This window comes from Ixodes scapularis, unplaced genomic scaffold, assembly GCF_016920785.2.
Source record: "Ixodes scapularis isolate PalLabHiFi unplaced genomic scaffold, ASM1692078v2 PGA_scaffold1__304_contigs__length_218370807, whole genome shotgun sequence".
Lineage (NCBI taxonomy): Eukaryota > Metazoa > Arthropoda > Arachnida > Ixodida > Ixodidae > Ixodes > Ixodes scapularis.
The window spans coordinates 79,420,610-79,447,653 of NW_024609846.1; the positions used below are offsets into that span (position 1 = coordinate 79,420,610).

The following is a 27,044-nucleotide window of genomic DNA, read 5'->3' on the forward strand; positions in this document are numbered from 1 at the left end:
TTTTCCTAAAATATCACTTTATTCGTAAGGGTGCTTGACAGGTCTCTAATTGCCTTCCAGATATGATCCCATGCAGCGGAAGTTGTAACGTCGAAAAGGACACGACACGTAGCTTTCACTACGGAGAGGAGTAAAGGGTGGTACAGGCAAGGTGCTTGTGCCTCGAAAGCTTCCATGCCGTAGCTACTAGTACGGCACAGGTGCCAATTACTTTCTCGCGGCAAACTTGGAAGACTCGAATCCAAACCAATCTTGCATATCGTTTCCTCTTTTCCACATTGAGCGTGATAATTGGCAGTGCTAACAAACCAGTTTCGAGTAACAACGTTATAACGTGCAAGACTCTTTAAATGCCGGTTCATATCTAGGACGTATGCACCAAAGACTGAAGGCAACGATAAAAACCTGCCCCTTTTTGTGCTCGCAGAAAGCATAACGTTGTTAAGGTGCACCGCGCACATATGGCCGAAACGGCTATTGCCGATTGGGCCAAAGGATCTATACAAACAAATTAAAAAAACGGGCTCCCCTCCCTAATAACAAGAAGTGCAAGATAACAACAGGAGACTGCGGCACGCGCCGTTTTCCCAGCGCTTTAGAATGAGGGAATCGAAACGGACGACTCAAACGTGCTGCCGAATCCGCCTTATGGCAAATAAATTTCTGACGGAAAAATTAACTGACTGGAAAGACAAAGAGGGAGTAAACCTTTTGCTGCAAAACGTAAGTACCTCTATTGGCGCGACTGCATGGTGGATATAGGCAGCTGCTCACGGGGAAGGCATGCACTTGAGCCTCTCGAAGGCCTCCTTCTCGAGCGTCTCGCGGTGGTCGGGGTGGGCAATGTTGATGAGGGCGTGAGCGCGCTGTCGGATGCTCTTGCCGAAGAGCGAGGCGATGCCGTACTCGGTGACGATGTAGTGCGCGTGCGCCCGGGTGGTGACTACGCCGGCGCCCTGCTTGATGTAGGTGCAGATCTTGCTGATGCCCTTGGGGGACACCGAGGGCATGGCCAGGATGGGCTTGCCCTTGCCGTCCTTGCAGATGGCCGCGCCCCGCAGGAAGTCCACCTGGCCCCCGAAACCTGCCAACGCAGCCGCACACCCTCGCCGTTAAAGGGACACTCCCACCGCCCAAAATATGTTTTAAATTTTTCGCCAGGCAAATTATTATGCTATCAGAAGACTACCCAATCAATATTTTGCTATAGCATCGCACATATTTTTAATAAAGTGGAAAAACGCAGCTGCTCGAATCTGAAACCGAAACTGGTCTGGGGAGGAAGAAGAAATATAGAGGAGGAGAGAGTTGCCAGAAGTCACATAACTGTACAACTTTTTCTTTAAAAAATAAAAACAAATTGGGGTGTGTGTATGTCTATACAGTTTGGAACGGGCAACTTGTCTCCCAGCTGTAGATGAAAAATTTAACCAGTGCAGTACAGCCGCTAGCCTGGGATCTTTAACGTGCATCAGGCAGTAATGATGTCTCGTTTTGTTTTTCAGTCAATGTATTGCAGTTTTTCAAAAGCCCGATAAAATGGGAACTAGTACATGATTTTAGAGCGCAGCTCTTAGGCGCCCGTTCCCGGCTTGAGCGGCGTCGCTGTCGGTGTCGGCGTCGGCGTAACCGCGAGTAACCCTCATAACCCTCGTGAGGATTACGAGGGTTACTCTCACGAGGGTTACCCTCACGAGGGCTACGAGGGTTACTAACCCTCGTAACCCAGGGTTACGAGGGTTAGTTACCCTCATAAGGGTTACCCTCACGAGGGTTATGAGAGTTATCCTCACGAGGGTTATGAGAGTTACCCTCACGCGGGTTATGAGAGTTACCCTCACGAGGGTCACGAGAGTTACCCTCACAAGGGTTACTAGGGTTACCCTCACGATGGTTACCCAGGTCACGGGACCCCCCGGTGTCACGTGACCTCCCCAAGGTCACGTGACCCCCCTCCCGAAGTCTTGTGACCCCCATTGACGTCATCGCCACTGATGACGTCATCAGTAACGTCACTGATGACGTCACCGGCATCCGCATCGTCATCGTCATCATCAATGATGACGTCATCATTGACGTCACTGATGACGTCACCGGCATCCGCATCGTCATCATCATCATCACTGATGACGTCATCAGTTATGTCGCTGTTGACGTCTCTTGACCCCCCAGGTCACGTGACACCCCACGGTCACGTGACCCCCCCCCAAGGTCACGTGACCCCTCCGCCACCCGAGGTCACTTGACTAACTCCCCCCCCAGTTCCCTTCCCTCCTCCTCCTCAAGAGCTGCGCTCTATTTCGGCGTTACAGGGAGTTGTAAACGGCTTTCATTTTTTTTTCCTATTTTTAATATTGGGTGTGTGCCATAGATGACCCACGACTTTGATTATGTCTGGTAGTCGTGTCTGAACCATAGAAAACGGCACGTGACCGCAGAGAAGAGTGAGCACTACTCAAACCGGCCAGTTCTCAATTGGCAGTTTTCGGGTGGAAAGAAAAATTTTCAGCCACAAATTGTGTTCTGGGTAGTCTCGTATGTCATGTACAAATAAAAACCTTGGCGAGCATAAATAACCTGGTGGTGCCCCTTTAAGGCCAGTTCGGCGAGGCACGCTTTTCCGCTTCGTTAGAGGGATGCAATATTGCAATAAAGATTTTTTTTTTTTATTTAGGGAAGTTCATTTTGCAACTTGTGTACAGGCACTTGAAGAAACGCTGAACCTAGGAAAAGAAAAAAAAAATTTACCCACTAATCAAGACAAACATGTTTAAAGAAAAATTGAAAAATTTTTTTTTCTTGTTCAATATTTATGTTACAATACAAATTTTTCTATTTGTGAGTGAAACCGAAGCTTTGTCTGTGGGATGATGATAGCGTTTGTACTCAACTATACTATGTTTACTTTTATGCTGAGACTGCATCCAAAGCTACAAGCGCAAGCTAGCCCAGGTTCCTGGCCTTCAGACATGCATTTTTAGCGCGAGCGCTTGTTCTGTGGAAGAACGCTTCAAAGCAGCGACCTCTCAGGATTTTACAGTATCGGTTTCACCAACAAAACGAAAAATTCAAATTGTAACAAAATTTTTTTTTTTTTAATTAACATGTTAATTTTGAGGCATGTCTGTCCCAACCAGGTAGAAAAAAAATTTTTTTTTTCCTAGGTTTAGTGTTTATTTTAGAAAATCAAGAATGTTTTGGGAGTGCCATATCCTAAGCGTCAGACACTGCAGCTGAGAAGGAGAATGCAAATGGGACAGGAATGCCATCATGTACCATCCCTTGGTGTGGGCTACCAATCATGAAATTCGGTCACCCCAACCACAGCCTGTTGGCAATAGGGCAGGGAACCGAACTACTAGGCTCGATTTTACATTGGCAGATGTGCAACGAGGAATATATGCGCAAAGTCAATTGGGCTTGTCGCAGCTTTCATAGTTAAAATGCACTCCTGCACTCTGGGATGGTTCCTTGTGTCTACTTCCCTGCAGAGCAGGCGAAGAGTCAACTACTGCACCTTAAGGAGGGTGCCCAGTGATTGACAAGTCACGCTCACCTCAAATATGGCATGGCAAAGACAAAATAACTTCAGTCTAGCCTGTATAGACCGGTCTCCCTGCCTTTGAAACGAAAATGCACTGAACAGATACTATTGCCGGCAAAGAGTTGATTCCTGTAGGAAGGCAACTGCACACTGCTACCGACCGACAAAGTTTCATGCTCGATTCAGCCGAAAGCAATATTGTGCCTCAAATTATGCCAGCTGCTCCGTTATATCCACTATATGATATTAAAGAATCTACATAACCAAAAAGTAAGGGCGCAAATGAGCTGGTGTACATGGTTGAGAAAACCCCGAGACTGCGGGTAAACGACACAACACTAAAACGTCTCTAACACAGCTGTGTTAGAGACTTTTTAGTGTTGTGTTGTTTACCCGCAGTCTCGGGTTTTTTTTCAACCATCTACACAACCAAACTGATACAGTATAAGGATGATCTAGTCAAACAATTAATTATTTCCTTAATTCTAAGTCCCCTTACCTGATCCTTATCACCCCCTTTATTTTCAAAATGGTCACGAGTTGCAACTTGTTTGCAGTGATTTGCCTACAAGCTTAGGTTTTCCAACGCTCGCCTTGCAAGAGCTAGAGCCGAAAAGTGCTTAAAATCTTGTAGGCAAGGTATAGGCATCACCAGCAGTCACTTCTTATGTGCTTTCATATTGACCCATCACTAACAAGTCAGGTTTCATTGAGTCGGCTGGCTCTGTTAATACAAACCCGAGTAGATCCTTGGTCCAATGGAGTCGGACACCACTTGGCCACAGATGTCCACCTCAATGCACGAGTTGATGGCAGTCACCTTGGGGTTTTCGCAGATTATCTGAGGGTTGTTGACATAGCCAACGTCCAGCATCACTGCAAAGCAGAATATTGGTATCATCAAGTAGCAGTTCATAAAACGACAGTACAATGCAAACGTCCTAGGCAGAAGACGTAGAAAACAGGCCTTACGTTCAGTGTTCATGTAGGGGCACTGTTTGGAAGAACACGGAGCTTGATCAAGGAGTGTGCTAGAGCAAGCTTCCAAAGCATTCGTTTGACACCATGAAACTGCTTGCAATCAGTTGGGAACAAATTCTACAGTCTAAAAGGTGGGCCTTCCACTGGCATCCCTTTTTCATCGTTGCCACTAGACTTTCAGTTTGAAAAACAGGGTGACGACCAGGGTGTAAGACAGACAGGGGTGGAAACGAGAGCCAAATGAGCGACCGGATTCTGTCCCCCTCGGTTTTCTCTTTTTCTGTGGTGCCATCTATGTGGAGCACCGCAAACTCTTACCCCAGGTGGGCGACCGGTGGTGACCGGCTAAACTGATGGAGATGGTTTCTCGTGGATTTTCAATAGAGGACTGTCGTGCTCTCGGTTTATTTTGCGCACTCTCCCATAAAGTTCCATGCAAATCCGATTCCGATTTTTTTCCTCTCGCCGCAGCGCCATCTGTCGCAAATCGGGGGTACCCACAAGCAAACGATTACACAATTTGGTCACGGCGCTGCGATAGGCTTCTATGGGCCGTTTCCCCACCTGCCTATCTTACATTCTGGTGACGACCAAACGTGCAAATCCAATAACTTTGCAAACGAAAATTATTTTGGCCTAATATTCGAGTTACCATACGAATTCAGCTACCGTAATATCTCGAGAGATGGCCCACCGAAAATCGGAAGAAAATCGGATGAAAATAAGGAGCTGGCAATCTTTCAGTGTGCGATCAAAAAAAAAGTTTCAAAAATGCTAATTTTAGATCCTCTGATTTGCAAAACTTGTAATTGCAGGGAGGAGCGATAAACCAAAGACGACTGTCCTTCCTAGTCGGCAGTGTTTGCTTATCTCCTGCTGTGGCTAAGTGACACCGTTCCTGCCGAGGTCACGATTGCCTGGGACCCTGCAATTAGTAGAAGTGGGCTATCTTTCGGAGTTTGTGCAAAAATATAGCAAATCATACCAAAAATAGGGGTGGGGCATCTCTCGGAACATTACGATGGGCGTGTTGGTGTGTTTAGCCAATTTTCAGTCAAATCGGGGAACATGAAGAAGACACCAGAGTACTCCTTTAATCTAGCTCCTGAATTTGGCATTAGTAAGACAACACAAATAATGCTAGTGGCTCACTGTCAGTTTCTGTACTGCCATGGTCCTTCTCCAGGTTTGTTTTTTCAATAGATGTACTTCGTTTCATCTCAAGACCAGACGTAGCTGATGCTACAAGGTCATGGAACCAATCAAACAGTGTCAAAAGTGTGAGTCACTGGACGTTCCCCGCACACAATTGTTTCAGCGATAAAAGAACACTCGCAAAAACATGATGAACACCGATCCGGTACGCTGAAGTTATTCGATTGGTCAGCTACTCGTAGCATATAGGCTGCATCTGGATTTAAAGGGAGACTAAGCGGTTCTGTATTTGAAGAAAAACACCTAAATCGTCTTCATTTGACCTCGAGCGTTACAAATATCGAAATTATTTTTCAATTTGGTGCACGGAGGCTGCAGGAATTAATTTTTAAAGTACCGCCGAAGCCCCTTCTTCCCGGGGCGTGACACATACTAGGACTTTTTAGAATCCCTGCTCTCGCGCATCTTCAGTGCCTGTCGAAGTTATGCACCCGCGCTCTTGCTATTTTCATAAAGGTCGGAAATAGACTTCACGACTGGTGTCAGTGCGTAAAAATATACCCGGCAAGCTTGCAATTGCAAGCGCTGCCCACACGAGCGACGCCCACTTGGCCAACGTTACTAGATACTCTTCAGTTCTCAAACTGCGGAGCTCCGCCTGATGCCTATCTGTTGCGCTCCGCTTGGGGGCGCGCGCGACGGAGTTTGCCCGGCAAGGCGCCAAACCCCACGGCCGACCCGGCATAGCAACACGTGAAACATGTTGCGGGTAGTGTGCAACGGTGGTGTTTCCGTTTGTGCTCGTACCGCGTGTGTGGTGTTTGTTCATCGTTCTGCGACTGCATGAACTATGCCACGCTCTCTCGTGCAACGGTGTAAAAGCGGGTACGATTCTGTGCGATCTGCTGGAGAGAAGAGACATTTTTTTCAGGCCACCCAGCGACGCTGACCGCCTTGAGCTCTGGAAGCGCGCAGTACCAAGGCTGGACAAAAAGCTTTCGAGCTCGTCTTCCGTTTGCGATCTTCACTTCCACGATGATGACATCTTGAAGGTCTTCGAGCACAACGTTTGTGGTGATGTGGTAGCGATACCGTGCGACAAATGGGCACTGAAGCACGACGCCGTGCCTCGCCTGTTCCCGAATCATCCCAAGTATTTTTTTAAACCGACACGGAAACGCAAAGCACCTACTCGCAGACTGTCCCCGGCAAAATGCAGGCGCCGAAAAGAACAAGGTGAGCGGTCGATTGCAGCAGTTCAAGGCGAGCCGAATGTTGTACTTGTTCGTGTGGAGGACGCATTGAAGACCGCTGGAGAGGCTCGTCGATCAAACAGAGCTAGCTTGAGCAATGAGATTCAGGCTAGGCTACTGGAAATGACATTTCCATGTGTTACTCCTGACCAAATGAGTGATGAGCACAGCTACTTTAGAGGTTCACCAAACGGCAGTGTTGCATATCACCTATCTGGGTATGTTGTTCACAAAATGAGCAAGCGCACAGAGTGCCAGTTGTGCCTGCATGACATTAGTTCAGCAGCTCCTGTCGTCGGTTCTGACGCATACTTGACCATATATCGGAGCTTCAAGGAAGGCAGCCTGAGGCACCCCAGCATCAAGAGGCTACACTTCGTGAGAGTTGTATATGAATCAGTTTCACTCGCTCGTGATGAGGAAGGTCTCTGTGGAGACTTGTTTTGGAAGGTTCTGGACGAGCTGGATGAGTGCGATGTAATGCGGCTGGGTTGTGATCAGCACAAGCCCACGTTCATGTGCCAAGTGTTGTATTTATTTTTTTTTTTTTTGCCACGCGGATGTATTTTTACGCGAGGGATGTCAACAGTCACCTGCAATTCTTGAGAGAGTCGCCATCGCCAGCAAAAAAGCTCGTCTATTATGAAACCGTGTTCAACAATTGCATTGTGTGTGCGTTTTTGTGCCTCGCACAAAGTGCTTTTCGCGCCACCGAAAGAATAAAGTTTCTTTGCTTTGCTTATTTTTTGTTTTCAGTAACGAGTGTACGCAAAGAGTGGCGGTGATACTTTCCGGGCAGCTTCGCCGCTGCTGCTTTCTCCTGTTCATTCCGCTCATTTAGAGCCTCTCCCTAACGTCTGAAGAGGTCCCTAATGACTGCAAAAATCGGTGGTGCATTGCATGACACAATTTCTAGGCAAAGAATGCCGTAATTTTAGACAAACTCTCGAGAATGGGGAAAAGATGAAGGACAACACAATACACCGAGTGTCACACAGAGTTGAGACTCTGTGTGTTGTGCTGTCCTTCGTCTTTTCCCCAGTCTTGGAGGGTTTGTCTAAAATTATGTTAAACCTTCACCAGCTCGTTTGTGCCCTAACGTTTTTGTAAATAATTCCATTTGCTGCACAAACCGCCAGCGCGTCGCGCTACGAAGCGCAGGGCACCGGGCTAACGGTGGCCGCCGCGCCATCTGGCTAGCGGAAACGAAAATGGGCCACGCATCGACAGTCGCCGCCGGGGGAGTTTGATAACTGAAGGGATCTAGTAACGTTGAACTTGGCGGCCCAAAGATCCTAGTATGACGTCACGACTGGTCGGAAGTTTTTCGTGTTTTTTCGCATTTAGTTACATTTTCAAGAAAATGTTATTCAGATTCACAGGATAAAAATACACCAAAATTCACCTGTGTCTGTGTTGTCCCCTTTTTTCTTCTTCTTTTGTCCCAAGTCTCGGGTTTTACAATGTTGAAAATTCACCTCTAACTTGTTTCGTTTTCTTTTCAAGTTAAGCTTTATTTTAAGGTGAAACAAAGTAGTATAGACATATCTATGGTGCTCTGCCTCGAACTTGGCTCGGCAGCTTGTGTAGCCGCTCTCATCCCTCACGCACCTCCAACAAAGCCCATTTTGGATCTAGACAAGAGAAACGATGGAAGAGCGGATCGGTGGCTGAATGTGTCGGCGCACTGCAACTTTGACCACATAGAGCTGAAGATCGCGCTGCAGAACCCAGAGATCCTGGGTGCAATACCCAGCCATGCCCGTTTCAACCTGGATGAGCACTGTACTGGTGTGCGGTCGCGTATCACCGCAGCACAAACCACGTTAAAGACCCCTGGGCTAGCAGTGGCATTGCACTGGGTAAATTTCTCACCTACAGCAGAGACACCAAACACGCGTTGGGGCTGACCAACTTCCCGCCGCCTTAACATGCGCACAACAAGATTACCACGGCGGAAGAGGTAACCGGCCCCTCACCGAGCCCCGCGTTGCAGTTCATGAAGTCGAAGAGCCTTTGGGTGCCGATGCAGAAGCTGCCCACGATCCTGCCCCTCTCAATGACCTTCTTGTTGTTGGTAATACAGCCGGCCTCCACCAGGTCCACCACGCCATCGCTGAACATCTCGGAGTGGATGCCCAGGTCCTTGTGGCCCTTCAGCACGTTCAGCACCGCATCCGGGATGCTGCCAATGCCTGCAGCACCCCGAGAAGGACGAGAGACTCGTGTTAAAAGGCCAATGCCACCAACCAACAGTCGCGGCAGCTCAAAGCTTTCTCAATCGATGCACTGCAAGAGAATTGAGGTTCCTCGGCTATCAACTGCAGGCGGCTGATCAATAACCAGAAATTGTGGGTGGGAGTCCTATATTTCGGAGGCGGTCCCATATGATCCACACACACACATTCCAGGAGGGGGAGACTGAGACCCTTTTTTAGTTTGGCCGACAAGCCAGAATGAGAACCAGCACCCTCACCATTGCTTCATTAATTATTGTAATTATTACACCCTGTGAAGAACTATAAAGGCCCGTTCACACTCTTGCAACCGAGTACGACCGAGAGAGACGAGACTTGTTAAAACTTCTTAAAATTTCTTGGGACGAGAAAACAGACTGGCATGCTGGCGCCATCTATGCGGTGACCCTGGAACTGCATTTCACAAGAGCGAAGGTTTTGCGGTATTTCTGAGGTCAAATGTGCGTAATACCTATAAGAAAGGCTCGTTTATAACGTTGACAAAAGTTTTTCGGGCCAAGAAAGAAAGAATAATGCGCGAGAGAAATAGAAAATATGCCAGACCGCCAAGTTTACGCTGTTACCCAATAGATGGCGCCAGTGTGTCCTCTTGTTGTAAGAGGTTTTAAGGAACCCAGTTTTAAGAGGTCGCAAGGGAGTGAACGGGCCTTAAATGGTACTGCAATGTTCATACAACACGTTTATGTACCGACTGAAACAATGCTGAAAAACGTGCTCCCCCCAAAGACTGACAGAACGGTTGCGATCTACAATTCAACAAAAAACAACCGGAAGTCGCTCCACGTCAACAGCTGGGACCTAACGTGCAGCGTATCTGTAAAATTAATACAAGCCGGCCGGACCTTTCCATATAATGCTTCATCCTTCATCCTGATAATTAAAATGAAGGATGAGCATCTCCGGCTCAGCTTGGACCACTCAGAGTCCCTTCATTTCCATGGCCACATGTCTTTACGCTTCCAAACTATAATTTTCCCTGCTTGTGCGACTAAGCCTTCAAGAAATGTTTAACTCGGAGTGCATTTTGGGAATGATTTCCGAGCCTAAGCCAAGCGTCTACAAAAAAAAACAAAAAACGTGTGCCATCAAACCACTCAGTAATCTGATTGTGGAGCAGCCTTGGTTAGCATTGTTAGAGTTGCTATGTACTCATGCTGCTGCAAATATGAATGGTGGCAGGAGTTTGACATGCACTACACATGCTGTGTCTCCCGACTTCATCCATAGCGGTTAAAATATTTCAACCTCGGAAATATCACGGATTATATTGCAAGAATCGGGAAGCTACACATGCACTATGTCCTACGTTTTCATTCTCCAACACGCAAATTTAGATAACTTGCACCATCGCATTTTTGCCGAGACAAGATTTCCGAAATTCATGTCTGCACAGCTTGACGGCAAAGTTGGACAACAAGCATTAGTTTTTGCACCGGCATAGAAAATAAGGGTGGACTTCTTTAGAAGCTGTTTCTTAACCCGTAACAAACGAGTGAACAAAGAAATGAACGCCAGTGCCCACCCATCTGCAGGGTAGCCCCGTTGTCGACCAGGTTTTCGGCGATGTTCTTGCCGATCTTGACCTCGACGTCGGTCAGCTGGGAGGGCTTGTGCTCGGGCAGCTTCGCATTGTGCTGCACTAGGGCGTCGAAGTGAGACACGTGGATGTTGCCGTCACCGTATGTCCGGGGCATGTGCTCGTTCACCTGGCCTGTCCAATGCAAATACATGTGTGGGAATCACTTCATTGTGCCGTGTTACAGCACAACTTTCGGAGTGTACAGGGCGCAGCAAATTGAAAATGCATGTGGCACACGCAGGTGTCTACCGAAAATTGGGAACATCACGATTTCGGGGAGGGGGATGACAGGACTGCCAGAGAACTTTTGGAAGTACAGGAGATAAGAGGAAGAGGGGAGGATAAAAGCTTAAGCCAATCTTTGGTTTATTTACACTAAAAAGATATTTCCTTTATGAGCAGATGTCGACGCGATTGTGGTGTGGTGGTTTTCTTTTCTTCGTTGGACAGTTTCAATTAATGTTTAGTTGAAGTTTGGTGCTCGTCTTGTTTACCTGCCTCTCTGTCTGTTTATTGAGCACAGTATATCACCAAGCTGTACAAGTTGTCCCAGCGGCTTTCGGGCCAAGGTGGCACAAAAGCTTTCGGGAGCCTCGGGCACATTAAGCTGTTAAAAAAGAGGTTGGACTGCTCTGCCACTGTCGCAATGCAGTGGTCGGTTTCATAGCTTAGCATGCCGGATGGCGCATTTTACCGCTTTTGGCTATCAGTAAACTGGGCCAGCTTATAGTGCTGCTGGCATTTAATAAACAAGGACAATAATGGGGACTTGTTCATGGGTGCTCAAACTACAGCTCGGACCACTGAGACTTTACTTCCACTGTCTAAACTTCCACAAAACAAATTTAACCGTTCGTTTAGTGGACATAATGGGACTTTCATTTAACCTTAAAAATCAGCTCGTCAATGTATTAGGTCTTGTAGTAAACTGCACAAGCATAGATTGATGAACTTTGTGAAAATTGTGGAGGAATGTGTGTCCAGCATGGTATTTTCATGAGATGTGAAAAACTGTTTCACCGTCGTACAGCACAGGTTCTCAAACTGGGTTTTTAAGAACCCGGGGGTTCCCCAGAATACCCTTGTGGGTTCCCCGAGCTCCCAAGTTTCCTCGACCGTCCCTGCCCCCCGGTGAAGTGTTCTTTCAGTTTAAGCGCTATTTTAGAAGATCCGAACCATCTGGATGCGTAACAACGTGCTGGAAACTGCCTAGTATGCATGTCGTGATTTCCAAAAAGGTCTGCAGGTTTTTTAACTGCTTTACTGCATCCATCCCAAGACTAGGAAGGGTTCCTTGGCTGCCACTCGAGGTATATGGAGGTTCCTCGAGATGGAAAAGTTTGAGAACCCGTGCCGTACAGAGGATTGGTCTGACCAGCACAAAATGACTGCTAATTTAGGTTCGTCATCAAAAGTTTGTCAGCTGGGTGAGACAGACTTCTGAAACTCCAATATGCTAAACCCATCGTAGAAAAAAAACGCCTTTGTGAGCAGTTATGCCTCCGTCAGCAAGCTAATGATGTACAAACTTCAAATTTTTGCCTCTAAAATCGGGCATGTTTCGAAGGAGACTTATAGTATATCAAACAAACTGGTTCGTCAGTTCACACCAGTTTGTAACCGTATAAAAGACTGCCTGTAACAAGAACCAACCACTTTCATTCTGGAATCATTAAATGTGCACAGCACAACATTCTTAGCGCAAATAAGCAATCACCGAATTCTTTTTTCTTTTTTCTTAGAATCAAAAGGCTTTCACCAAAACTGCCAGTGCGGTGAAAGTGCTCATTTGGGACACAAAGCTCGGCAAAAAAAATTTGGTGCCTGCCAATCCCCTTCCGAAATAAAATATGAAATGGAGTATAAGCTCTATTTCTGTTGTAAAAGGAGTATGTTGTATGCAAATATGAAGTTGAGTCAGTGGTACATAGAGGAAAACTAAATGAACTTCACAAATCAGTACGTTATATCCAAATGTCTGTAGTAACTAAATCTGTTGTAACGAGCTTAGACTGTAAATGCTGGTATCGCGCTCGCACTGACAGCATCGCGTGCAGGGTATGTCGCGTGCGTGGGAAGAGGGCTCGGGAGGAACGGGGGAACCGCGACCGAGAAGCCGAAAAGTGCCTGACCGACGATGTACTTGGCGTGGGTGAGGGCGGCACGTGCGCAGTCCACGCTGGTGCCCATGCTGCAGTAGCCGTGGATGTCCGGCGGAGTCACGTGGACCAGGGCCACATCGACGGGCAGGACACCCTTGTGGAACACCAGCGGGATCTCGTTGAGGAAGATGGGCACAAAGTCCGCACGCCCGCTGTTGATCGCCTCCCGGCAGTTGGCGCCCACAAAGAACGACATGCTGCGGAAGATCCCTGAAAAGGCCATGGACAACACAAGATGAAACCCGTCTGTTAACGCAGAATGCGTTATGGCGCTGAATTTCATGACAAAAGCGACACGTGCTCAACTGACGCACAGATCAAAGTCACATAAGCTTACATGACACTGTGAAGTCACGTGATACCATGAAGTTGCGCGACATTGTACACACCATTCTGTGCGTCTCCAAGTTTAAACGATGTGATCGAGACATAACTAAATTTTTTAACCTTTCTTTTTTTTAGAGCCAATGCAGCACCAAAAGTCAGAGATATACTGAAGTTCATCTTGCAACCTGACTAGACGAAGATGTTTCAGACAGCTCGCATGCATCTATCGATGGTGCATGCGAGATGAACTGTTTTAGCTTTTCTTAGGGGCCCTGGCACCAATAGTCTTCGTTTTGCAATCTGGATTTTTTTTTTTTATGGGCATTGCTTGGTTTTTTTGGGGGGAAAAAAATTCTGCATTCTTGCTTACTTTCTAGGCATTTTCTGAACTTAAGGATCACGACAGACTCAACATGTGACACTGTGCTTTGGTGGCTGCATTTTTTTTTCTTGTGGTGAACTGCAGCATGTGCTTGTCGCTCAGCAGAAGAACAGGCCCAGTTTTGATACAGTCAAGGCCACATACGGGTATTCAAACAGTGTTACACCATGAGACTGCAAGAAACCTTGGAGCTAGGAGAACACTGAAGACATGCAGAAGAATAGAGTATTTCATCCCAAAACAGTCGACAGCTGATCAGACACATGCTGGGATGCAAACCTGTAAGCAAAGTATGTTTGTCAAAACCATCTTTGATGAGAAAAAAAAGTTGTGGAATTTGTATTTATATATTATTTTATCTTTTCTATATGGTGTAATTAAATTAAAAGGACCATTCTCTCTAACTCTTTATCTGGTTCCTATCTTGTGCCATAAGCCTTCAGATGAGGCAGCATGTAAACATAGTTATTTTTCTCTTTTCAGTTTAATACCTTTTAGCTCCAGAAACTAAAATTTTTACCATTTTATCAATTTACAGTTTCCACAAAAAAAATGTTATTTATTTTGATTTCCAAATTTGGACAAAAAGAAATATGGAAACGAAATCTTAAATGCTGTCCAATTAATATCATTGCTTGCTTCTTTTTTTGCCCTTGTGCTATTTTTTGCATGGATAAAATTTACAACTTTTCAGAGTTATAGCTTTTTTTTCAGAACTATAGTTTTTTTATAGCAGTTGGCTTTGTTATTTTTATTATTGCAACCAAACTGTCCTTATGGCATGCAAAGCTTTTCTAAGCTATATATAAGAAATTAACAACAAACTTCTGAGCACTGCTGTTAATCTTTTAGTAACTTCAATAATCTAAACACACTTGAATATTTCTATTATGTAAACATACAAATATTCCACAGCAACAAATATTTTCCCATTGATGCAAGCAAACAAGTAGCTTCTTCAAAGTAAAGAGCCCATCCCAGCAGCTTTCTGTTGAAATGCACTTGCAATGCAAGGGCCATTGAACTCCAGGCAGGCTGGCCAGACCGGTTTTACACGACCTGGACGGGTTGAGATAAGCCCGAAGTCGCTTCATTTATGGCCTCTTCAGACCTAAATTTAATCCCAAACATGTACACTAGAAGTATTCACAACAAGAAATGTACGCTGAACCCACACAGAGAAACTGAAGATGTCAAGGAGATGTTGCAGTACCCTTCATTCGTTCATACAGAAGTGCTTTTCTAACTTAGCTCTTCACTTTCTTGAACTGTTGGTTCCACAATATTTCTTGCCACAGGACACATTCAGCGTGGACTATCATTGCGCAATTCAAAAAGGTTATCCAATGCCAATTGTTCTTGATGGAAAAAAGAACAAGCACACTTTTGGCAATTATGAGTGGCACCAGAATGCTGCGCAAGTTCAGACAATATGCTTGGCTAAGCTCGCAAGAACAAAGTTAATGTCAACTAATGTAACATTTTTATGAGACTGTGGTATGATATGGTCACTATGCACAATGACTTTTAATTGGCAAGGACATTTGCCTTTCATAAATAATATGAATTAGGATCTTTAACTTTTTTTTTTTGTTATTTATTCACACCTGTCATGCATGTAGATGTAGTTCTTAATGCAGATTTTGAGTCTGATATTACATTTGAAAAATTTATACAAAAAAAGATATGGCAGAATATATAGCATCCTACATAGATCATATCGGAGGATATTAGTGAGATTTCTTATAATGTAAGTTGTCTTATAACGTATTTAATCATTTCTAATAGGCCACCATACATTCTAAACATAAAATGTTAGAAACTACTGCATTCCAGATTCCCATTTCGTGAGGAAAACAATAAAATGACAATAACCCTAAGTTGAAGCTAATAAAATCTCTCACCTACTAAGTTTTGGGCAAAAAGTAAAGGTTTAAGATACAGTTTAATTATTTCAGAAAGGAACATTACAATATTCACTGAAAACAACTCATGAAAACATCGTCAAAACCTTCATAAAGCAAAGACCTCTCGCCAATAACAAAAATTAAGCCGAAAAAATCACTAATTTTCTTGCATGCTTTAAATCGGGTTTATTGACACTTTTAGTTTACTGTCTTCAGAACAACTAGAGACTGACTTGAGTATTCACATCTTGTGAGGACTCGGGACTGTCAAGATTGCAAGATAGTAACTTCTGACAAAATTACAATTTTTTTTGCAGTTTCTGCTACTGCTAAATTTTTTTTGCAGTTTCTGCTACTTCTACCTAAGCTGATTTGGGCTCCATCAATCATTGCTTAATAATAAAAACAAGCAAACAGACGGCAAGACTATTTATGCGTCCAACACACCGCTGTGACGAGAGCGATCAAGATCACAAAATTGAAAATGTCTGTCATGAGGCAGAGTGAGAGACACACCTTGACAGTCTGGGGCATTGTACTCGGCAGCACCTTCGGTGTGGATGTGGCACACCGTGACATTCTTGAGGCCGGCCTTCTTGCCATGTTCCACCATGGCCGGTATCAAGCCCCTCGGAGTTGCCGCAGCACCATGAATGAACACCGTGTCACCTGGAACATAAGCCCAGGGAGATCAGAGCCTGGCTCCTGCCCAAGTCCTCCAGTTGAAGACGTGCGGAATGACGAAGCAAACTTAATGGGTAAGAAAAGAAAAAAAAAAATTGGGCACTCTTACAACCTTAAACCTTTGGCTTATCCAGGTCTTTTCGCTGTATCTGTAACCTTCCCGCCAATTCGGCAGAAAATCTTTTTGGAGAACCGCAGGTGATGCCATCAGTCAATGATGTTGTCATCTGTGCACTTGGTGGCTTACAGTTCAGCTTTCTAACATACCAAGCAGCATTAGCTTACTCCAGGAGCATTAACTTTTTTTTAGAATTTCCCAATTTCACTTTGCATGTAGGCTATGCAGAGGGAAACTGGCAGAAGAACAACAAGTACAATCGAAAGTGCATGGCATGCAGGTGCAACTTTTTTGACTAAAGGAACATAATTTTTGTTCAGCATTATAGCATGACCCAGCAATTAAAGTTGGAGTATGATGCAGTACCAATTCACACTTATTTTATTAATAAGTTGTTCAAATTTATCATGATAAAAAACAGCACAAAGCACAAGGACACAGAGGAGAGAAACATGGGCGTCCGCAGAACTTTTTCCAGGGGGGTGCACACTTATCCCCCCCCCGGGGATGTTAGCTATGTTGGCTATTTTCAGCATGTTTCCACGTTACTCTCTACCTGCTTTCACGGCCGCGCCCTGGATTTTGGACTGCACGCCCGTTGATCTCTATGACAATTGCTGGATCGCGCTTCCCGCTTCCGCGAGTGAAGCCACCATAAAGTTATAATAATGTACGCTAGGGGTTAAACTGGCGCTAGAGTGCTGCTGCAAATTGAAGCAAACAGCAACCAGTCGAAAATTGACTTCCGGTAATGCATTTCTATGGAAAGAAGGCGAGTGCATTTTCTCTCTGCGCTCGATTATAACAGCAAATATCACGAATTATTCGTACGTACTAGGTAGCCTGGAACATTTCTCAGTCACGCAGACGAAATAATTGGTCAGTTACAGCGTTTTTACTTAAAATTCGTGGCATGAAAAACGGTGTTAAAACCGCTCCGTACATGTACTTTTGTGCACTGTCGGACACTGTTAGCGCGAACACGGCGTCGGCGCTTTCCACCATGGGGGATATACGTGTCAAACGAACGAAGTCCATGTAGGAAATCAAGAGAGACGGTAAGAACTACGCAGTAACACTGGATAAGTAACTCCTTGTGCATGCAGGCGATCAAAATTAATTGAAAGCCACGTAGTATAGTTATATTTGCAATGAATAAGTGCTGCTTTATTCTTTCTGGTCATGAATATGTGCCAACATGCATGTTCTGGGTTCAAATCATCAACCGCACGCTGCAAATCTTCGCAAATAAGGAGAAGTCAGAGAAAAAGTTCCCGATAAAAACTGCCTGACATAGGAAATAATAAAAAGACGCACCTTTCGTAGCCCACTTACTTTATTTTTTACATTCGAAAGTTTTTTAACCGATCGTAAAGATGCACGACGGAGTCATTTTCATAGAGTGACAGGACCGGTATATTAGCAACATATAAGCGCCACCGGAATGCTAGCGAAGCTTGAACACACTCTCCACTCCTTTCGATCGTTAGTTTGCTTAGAATCGTCGCTCGTTCTAACATACCTGCCATGGAACAGAGGTTTAATCCTGAAATATAAAGCAGCTTAACATCGTTCAGTGGTGAAGAAAAATACTGTAATTAAAGCAGTTACACTTTTACAATATTACTAAAGGTACATACTATCCTTTACAACCAAAATAACAGAAGTTGTTCGTGTTATTTTCTGGCGAAGAGACAAAATTCACGCACGATTTCCCATAGGAATGCACGGGAGCACCGCAAAAGTAGACTGGTTGCTGTCTGCTTCAATTTGCCTCCCGGAAGTCGCATAGACACTAGAGCCAGTTGAACCTCTAGCGTACATTATAACCTCTAGCGTACATTATAACCATTATAACCATTATAGCCACTGGGCGGCCATCCTGCATGTCGAAAAATCGCGTTTTTGGAGCGTTGCGGAGGCTAGCGGCAGCGTGCTGAAGACACATTTTCTACTCGTTCGTCATCATTCGTCGAAGGAGTTTTTAAAACCCTCCGTAAGCCGTGAGACTTGCCGTTGAGAACACGTGGAAATTTTTACGGAAGCGCGGTGCCGCAGAAAAAAGACACAACGCGTCGAAAGCAAGTTTTGCCGGTCTCGCGACGTAGTCAAAACTTCCTTAACACTATCTTTTCTTTTTCTTTTTTTTTTTGCCCTTTAGATTTGCCGTTTTTTCAATAGCCATTTTGAATTTCTAGATAAAAAATAGCCTGCCGGGAACAGTAAGTCCATATTATTCAGAAAATGTAGTTAGTTTGGGTAGTCAAAAAACCACCGGAGTACCCTTTAACTGGAGTGGGTGCAGCTCCCCCCCCCCCCCCCCCCTTCCTGCACCCCCCTCGAAATTCCAAAGGGGGGCAACTGCCCCCCCTTGCACCCCTCTGCGGACGCCCATGGAGAGAAATATATGCAGGACAAGGCGCTGACTATCAACTTTCTTATCTTGAAACTGGCGCGGATATGAGGTCTTTTCCTTCCACTGGAGTATCGCCATTGGGTCGCTTCCTTTTCGTTTTCTTCGTTAGTTACCTAAAGTCGAAAAAAGCCATCTCACTATCCCTGAGGTTCACTGATGGTTGGCTCACGCACATTGTTTTCTTTTTTTCTATATGGTAAGCCTCAATAATCTCCCTAGATAACTGAGTCTTGTGTTTGTACAAGATATTTGTGTCACTGAACCGTGGTTCGCAGCCACAGTCCTGGCAGTGTATTGCTAAATGGTAGTATGCTCCACCTTTTAACAAACTGCGATGTTTGCAAAGTCTGATGTTTAAGCCTGCCCTTTTTTTTGCAAAGAACTAGCTTCATGCCGTGCCTTATGTGGCATTTGTTCCTTGCAAAATGGGGACAGTCTATAAAACCCCATTCTCCTGCGGACACTCATACATTGGTCCAACGGGGAGATGCTTAAACATCAGACTTTGCGAACATCACAGTTCATTAAAAGGTGGAGCATACTCCCATTTAGCAATACATTGCCGGGACTGCGGCTGTGAAACACGGTTTAATGACACAAATATCTTGTACAAACACAAAACTCAGTAATCTAGGAAGATTATTGAGGTCTACCATATAGAAAAAAAAAAACAATGTGCATGAGTCAACTATCAGTGAACCTCAGGGACAGTGAGATGGCTTTCTTGGACTTTGGATAACTTCTTCTTCGAATAAAACGAAAAAGAAGCATCTCCAGGGTAAAGGAAGAAGCAATACCACAGTGAAAGAAAAAGAAGACCTCATACTCGCGCGTCTTCAAAATAAGAAAGCTGATAGTCAGCGCCTTGTTCTGTGTGTATGTATTTCTCTCCTCTGTGTCCTTGTGTTTTGGGCTGTTTTCATCATGAACGTTTACCAACTAGATCAACTGTCCATTCTTGCAGATTTATCACACACTATAATAGCCTCAGGTCTCGTTGATCACGTCATGAACCAAAGCTTTACGGCACGAGGGTTTTTGATGATTAGTCGGTTCATCAGTCTGTTTTTGTTCAATAGCAGAAAATGCACAGACCTAAGTGCTGCAGTAAATTTCTGATGTGCGTATCAAAACCTTCTTAGGGAATTATTCATACAACAACACTGCTTCAGTGAACATTAAAGGTTGGTGAAATATTGCACTAGTGAACTCTAAAAACAGATGCGCTCAAGTTGACACTTCACAGGAACAGACGTTAGAATGATGGAGGCTGAGGGTTCTGGAAATGGTGCCAGCTCCATTATTTAGGTGGTAGCACCTTCCAGCAACGTGAAGCAAAAAAAAAAAAAAAGAAGTTTGCACGGCAAAAGACAGGTTGCCTTGACTAAGGCACCCACAGACACAGTTCCAAGCGACTATCTTTAGACCAACGTGAATAATATAAATAAGTCAACCAAAAGTTTCAAAATAAAAAAAAATATTTAGTTTTTTTTTTATTATTATTTTATTAATTGTGCCAAAGAATTTCAGTCTACTAAAACTACCGGCATATCCCTTCAACAACCACACACCATGTCAAAGTTGGCCTGATGGCTGGAGGTTTTGCATCCCTTATCTATGGATGGATACTTGCTTAACTTCTGACACCCTAATATTTATGGTGCATTTAGGAAGCCAGACTACATGCAAGTGCATATCCAAGGAATGACAATCATGTGCAATTAGATCCCTTCCTTTCATTTATTCTGACTACTCTTCATATACTAGCATATGAGGATTCTGACTACTCTTCATATACTAGCATATCGGGATTACGCCAGTCAGCTAACCTAGACACATTTTCTCTCCGCCGCTATGGTCATCAGTCAGTCATCAAATCTTATCCAAACCATCTCACAGAATCTTTGCTATCACCTCCTCCCTGTATTTTCCCTGATCGTGACCATTTTTAGAAATTATGTGAAATTTCAACATGAAATTTCGTCTACATAATAAAAGACTGGAATGCACTACCTGGCAACATTGTTTCCATAAATGACATGCTAATACATTTGCAGCAGCCACTATCATTTTCCTCTTTAACCCCTCTAATTAGATTCCAGTGTTTTAGTATTGTGTTCATGTTGTGTTGATCTTTTTTAAATATATACAAAAATTTATTTTTCATTCAGATTTTTTCTTTTTTAATGGGAGCAATGGTTAAACAAGTGCCGTCTTCATCATGTATTAATCAGGCTCGGCAGACATTAGATGAGAGGATGATCATCATGGTAGGTTGGCTAATTAACTAAGGTATGTTAATTAACTTTTTAATTATTGGCTTTAGGGGTCATGTTGGAAATCTAAAGAATTTTTAAAAGGGTAACGGTTTTCGAAATATTAACTGATTGATTTTCACGTTTTTTTGCCTGATTTAGAAGTTGTGCTTAAAAAGAGCACTGCAAGCCCTGCCCACAGTGATGCTTGGAAATGTGACGTAGTCGTTTCAATCATGTCGTCCCATGTCGGCAGCATGTCTTTGTTGGATTCACCAACAACACAAATAACGACGTGACATACACGACTATGTCACTCTTCTAAGCATAATTGTGGGCAGAGCTTGCAGTACTCTTTTTTCATGCAATTTCTAAATTGGGGCAAAGAACTCGGGAATCGATTGATTACTATAAAAAAAAGTATTACCTTTTCACAAGTTATTCAATGTGGTCTGGCCTTTAATAGTGATTGTCGTAAATATTGCGCTTGCAATATGACCCGTAAAACCAATAATTATAAAGTTAGTCAACATATTTTATTTAATTAGTCAACCTACCGTCACGATTATTCGCTTATCTAATGTTTACCGAGCCTGATAAATACAAGGTGAAGACGGCACTTGTCCAAACTTCCTCTCCTTTTCCTAAAAAAAATCTGGATTAAAATCAAACACCCTGTATATATATGCCAACTCCCTTGTGTAATACCTCTTGAGGGTCCTCAAGAAAATAAATGATGGTGATGTGCTATGCTTTTATGTTTTCAGTTCCAACATCTGTTGGGGGCCAGTATGTGCAAATGTCCATGTTTTCCTTGTGGAATGCTCCTAGCACTTTGTGGAATGAGAATTTGGCTATCTTGGCAATATTATACATAACATAAGTGAAGTTCCCAAACTCCGGAAGCAGGGGCTTGTGCAAGCAGCCAGGCGTAGTAAACCTGACGTGGAGTGACGGACGAGGCAGTCGCTCCTCCATCACTTCATCTCAAGTTGACAAACCATGTACCGAACAAAATACAGTTAGCACAGACACGACAGCCACACTTTCTAGAATACGACTCGTACGAATTGCAAAGATTTGGGTAAATGTTGAACGCTAGAATTTATTTGCATCCTATATAGTGCAAACCCGTGTTCCATCACGGCACTAGTTTTCTTTATAACAAAACTGAGAAGATGGCATGTTCTCACTAACTGTGTCACTCTACTTACGAAGCTGAATTCCCTGGAAAAGGCATGTTCGCTCTGCTGTCAGGCAGCCTGTGTCATGCTAAAGAGACGCTAAAGTGGTTTTCAATTTTAGTTGATGAAAGATACTCCTTAATGGTGAAATTCCACACCTGCTGACACAGTTAAGTGTCCAAGACAGACTTCACTGCGTCAAAACTCAATTTAAAACATCCATAAAAATGTGCAGCAAACTGCTGGGCAATCGTCTTACACGGGAAATATTCCGGTAATGCTCTGGAACGTTACCGAGCTTGGCCCCTTCGCTCACGGCGCTCTTCATCAGATAACTTAAACACGGGGCATATAAACTTGATAGCAGTTCTTGGAACGAAGAAACGAAGAAACTCGCGCCAGTAGGGTTTTAAAGCCTGGCGGTTTTCCAGAACATTTTATACCCATCGAAATCACCCAATCAGCATTGATCATGTGACCTTCCCACCAGCCAATCAGCATCAAGCTTCACGGTAGATCCTTTGGGATTCACTAAATCTGGCGACTCCCCCCCCACCCTACCTGACGAGCCAAGGAATATTTCACATTAATAAACATAAATACTACATTGACTTGATATAGAGGAAAAAGGCCTACAATTGAAATCTTTCCTTTTTTATGTGTTATAAAGAAATTTCAATGCCTAGCATTTATAGAACAAAAAAATGCAATGAGAGGTCAAAAAGTTTTGAAATAATAGAGACTGAATTTATCGGAACCACTTCAACATCAAACATGTCTCCTATTCCCTGGTGTCTATACATAATGCAACGAAATGATTCAGAGGCTATGCCAGACGGCGGCTTACAAGCATCAGTCTAACAGGCGCGACGTAGGCATCGCATTGGTGCACAAGCAATGAGGCCTGTACATAAGCAGCTGCAAGCCTAGCCTGTGCAATGACGGCTGCGCGGCCCCAACCTCTGGCCTTGCTCCATTTACAGATTGAATCGCCTGCAGACAGCTGCAACGGGCTCCGGTAAACGACTCATATTTCTGCCAGCGATTAAAATTTTACAAATTTAAATGCATACAAGTAATCGCAAAACATTTATCATATGAAAACATATAGCCCACACGAGGGCACCAATGGGTATAAATGCATGTAATATTGTAACATCAACTGTGCTCTGTCAAATACTGAAAAAAAAAAAAAAAATTATTGCTGAATGCAGATGAATATATTGTAGAAAAAGGAGGATGCACACACAAATTTTGTTGTTTTATTACGGTTAAAAATTTCCCAATTGTATCTGAATCCCCCACTCCTGATGTGGCCCAATAGGGCTGACAGTATTAATAAAAAATGTAATAATTCTTTTTTTTAACAGTTTACTTAAATTTTTTTTACTGTGTTCCTGAGTCTTGGGCTTTTATTACAATGAATCACCACCAGCTTGCTTGTTTTTTAAGTACTGTTGCAGTTATTCGGAAAGGCAGTGTTTTGACAAATCTGTGGAATATAAAGCCCAAAAATACACCTTTTTTTTTTTTTTTTTTACAGTATCTATTAAAGTACAGCAACATGTCCATTACCCTAACACTCGTTGGGATGTTGCCATCCATACTGAAATTTTTAGAATTCCTTCCCAGCCCTCTCAATGCCCCAAGGAGTTGAGTATGCTTGCATACGTCCCCATCATAAAGTGCAAAGTTTTCATTGAAAGTGAGAAGAAAATAGTGTTGCTACCAGCGGTGAACACCTGATTGATCCAGGCTTACAGATACATTGTGAAACCCTACCCAAATGTGAAATTAAAAGAAAACAAAAAAAACTAAGGAGGGGCATATGAACAGAAGCGGCAAGGATGCGCTTGCCATTCTATGGGGAGTATTTGCAGCTGTGTGCTCAACTACTGACTGCGAGCCTCCACAGTTCTTCTGCAATGTGCATACCATCAAGATTGCCAGTCTTAGCAGCCCATTTATGTGAGCACGTTTGGAGCATGCGCTCTAAACACCACACTTAAACATGGCATCCAGTGAATACGCGCTATAATTAGCCTATGTGCAGGTCAAGACAGAGGCTGATATTGCGCAAGATTCTTGGCACGAAAAAGGAAAACAGATATCCAAGCACTCTGTCCGCTTTTGATATAGGCTGGCCCTGAGCCAGGAATCAAAAAACAAGAGCAGACTGGATGGAAATTAAAAATCCCAGCACTTCTACGGTAGAAAGACCATCCGGTGCCCCTTCCCTTCCATTTTATTTTCTTCGTCCTCTACAGCACTTGTCTCAAGTTCACTGCACTTGCAAAAGAACAAAACAAGAATGAACAGAGGACTCCACGATAAGTTAACACGGCAGAGCAAGCGTGCCAGAGGAGTGCTTGATGTCAATCTCGTTGTACCGTAGCCTGTCTTTTCGTCTTTCTCTGACATAAACACCTCAAGGATAAGGGCTGACCAAGGTGCGAAAAAACATTGCTGCGATGGAAAAGTCAAGCACAGCAGAAATGTGGGAGCATGTCATCATTTGTGGAGTCGCTTAAATGTCACTGGCCAAATTAATTTCCATGCAAGTGATAATCGCTGGATGCAAATTCCAAGCTCAAGGTTCCAGCTAATCTGCCATGGATTAAGAACAGAGCTCCACACTTTTAATTGATTTAAACTAGGCTGTCGAGATAAAAGATTATGAGAAGTTAAAAAGGAATGAAATTATAATTAGCACCGCTGAAAAGAGGAATGAAATTATGAAGCACCGCTGAAAACTGCTATTCTCTACTGCATGATCTGAAGTTATCGACCAACACAATTCCATCCTCTAAACTGCTGGTCGGGTTATGTCGGCCCGTTTCAATAAATGCTTATTAGGAGAAATATTGACCAACGCATAAAGCATTACAGATCGAATTCATTTCCCACAAATGATGCACACATCGAATCGAAGATTGCACTATAATGCCATATCTTGCCTTGACCGTGTGCGCAAGGAGACTACTGCGTTTTGCCATTAGGAATGCAATAAATCAATTGAGCATTCTGAATCTACTCGGAGAAGTCAAGCAAACAAATCATTTGAACCTCGCAGGACGAAACGAAACCCTACTTCCGAGACTGCACGTCACGAGTGACGTCGCAGTGTGCAGCATAAATATACCTGCTTCACGCGCAGGGAGAGGTAAAGTGCACGGTTCGAAAGAAAAAATGCTGGATCTATTTTGGATATTTGCGACCCGCGCCAGCGAAGCGGTGACTCCCGTGGCCATGGCGCTGGAAGCAATCTTTTGCATATGCGGGAACTAGGCAAGCAGGGTAACAGGCGTTCTTACTCTCCCTTTACGAAAAAATAAAGCTAAAATAAACACACAATAGATAATAAAACCTTTGCTAGAACAGCGGTGGGGTGCAGAGCGGACGAAATGAATTTTTATTTTTCACCCGAGCAGACGACACCGCGCATCGAATCAGAAGCCTCGAACACGAATGACATTGAAGAAACCGCTTTTCTTTTGTTCTGTTGTTCTCTCAGTTTCTTTCGAGCGGGTTTATTTTTCCTTCCGTGTTTTGGTCTTAGCCGCACTTGGAACGATCTCCCGCGTCGTTGCACAAAGGATGATCCATCCGCGTTCTTTTTTTAAACGATCCGTGTTTAGTACTGGGGTGACTGGGGTGCGGTGCACTCTCTGCGATAACAGTGACCACACGGAGGCAGAAATCTCGAAAGATAACATATCGTAATCGTTTCCGGAACCGAACGCGTTCGAGAACAGCACAATCAGCATACAGGAAGCGGGTGAAACGCGGAGCAGATAATCCTACACGAAGTCGTAGAAGAGTGAAGACGCCCTTGACAAATGTCTTGTTTTTGCGGCGTAGTAGGGCGAGTCGATATGCTCGATGATTCTTCTCGTTGATATTCATTTAACGAGGCACTGAATTGAAATTGACGTAATTGTTAACGGTTAACTTATCGAGCTGATCAGAGAGTTGTCTCCTAATCGTAAAATCCCGTTTTCTCGATCGTAGACATTTTAAAAACAATTTTAAGATGTCCACGAGAAGAAAGCGATCCGTTGTACGCGGGGATTGACCCTTACCGGACTTTATGGCACTGACAGCTTCTTCGGCTTTCATCCACGGTGGTTCACGGTTCAGGGGCTGGAAGGGCTCATTGCAGTACGAGTAGTAGCTTCGCCGGGCGGGTGCCTTCAGCTGGCTTTTCGGCGCTAGCTGGGCGCGGACTAGTCGGCAGCAGAGAGACGTAGCTTTCGACTTCAAAACCATTGCAAGAAAGCGCAGCGCGACGTCGAGGATGACAACAGAGACGGCACGACTCCTCCAGCGGCAAAGACGATGAAGAGCTGCCAAAAAAGATATATGCACACAGCGCCGATAAACACTACGACGAACGCGTCGTCCACAGACCGAGGACCCGAGGTCGTTGCGGCGTTGTGGAGAGGATAGGGTGCCGCGGCAGGTCGCGCATAAAAAGCGTGTGGGAGTGTGGGTGAATAACGTCAGCCAACGTCAGCGGCTCAGCTGGCGTCGAGAGTCGAGAGTTCGTCCAGGAGGAACCATGATTAGGGATGCCGCGAACTTTTTTTCGAACCGAAGTTTCGATGATCGAACTTATTACGCTAAAAAAATTCAATCCTTTTCGAACTTTCGACCTTATCACGCTGCAAAAATCGATGCTTGTCGAACTTCCGAACTTGACTGACCAAAAAATTTGATGATTTTCGACCTTTCGAATTTCTTGCACCAAAAAGGTCGAAGCTTTTCGAACTTTCAAATTTCCTATGCTAAGGAATTCGATAATTTTCGAACTTTCGACCTTATTTATCAAGAGAATTC

At 44.2% G+C, this 27,044-nt stretch overlaps 1 protein-coding gene across 1 annotated transcript; it reads right to left on the reverse strand.

The window, feature by feature from the left end:
* LOC8042176 (4-hydroxybutyrate coenzyme A transferase) lies at nucleotides 1-26,808 on the reverse strand. Its single transcript, XM_029976308.4, has 7 exons — nucleotides 26,288-26,808; nucleotides 16,065-16,217; nucleotides 12,903-13,142; nucleotides 10,714-10,902; nucleotides 8,913-9,128; nucleotides 4,283-4,420; nucleotides 1-1,084 (listed from the first exon to the last, which is right to left on the reverse strand). The coding sequence occupies exons 1-7, from the start codon at nucleotides 26,472-26,474 to the stop codon at nucleotides 771-773; spliced, it is 1,437 nt and encodes a 478-aa protein (XP_029832168.1). The 5' UTR covers nucleotides 26,475-26,808; the 3' UTR covers nucleotides 1-770.
* Between the last annotated feature and the right edge of the window lie 236 nt (nucleotides 26,809-27,044).

What these genes read in the sequence shown, in the direction of transcription:
- LOC8042176 (XM_029976308.4), bottom strand. Translation starts at nt 26,474, where the DNA reads ATGGTTTTGAAGTCGAAAGCTACGTCTCTCTGCTGCCGACTAGTCCGC. An exon ending in CCACGCCAAGTACATCGTCG is followed by an intron (nt 10,903 to 12,902) that starts GTCAGGCACTTT and finishes TGCATTGGACAG; the next exon opens with GCCAGGTGAACGAGCACATG. An exon ending in GAACTGCAACGCGGGGCTCG is followed by an intron (nt 4,421 to 8,912) that starts GTGAGGGGCCGG and finishes TCTGCTTTGCAG; the next exon opens with TGATGCTGGACGTTGGCTAT.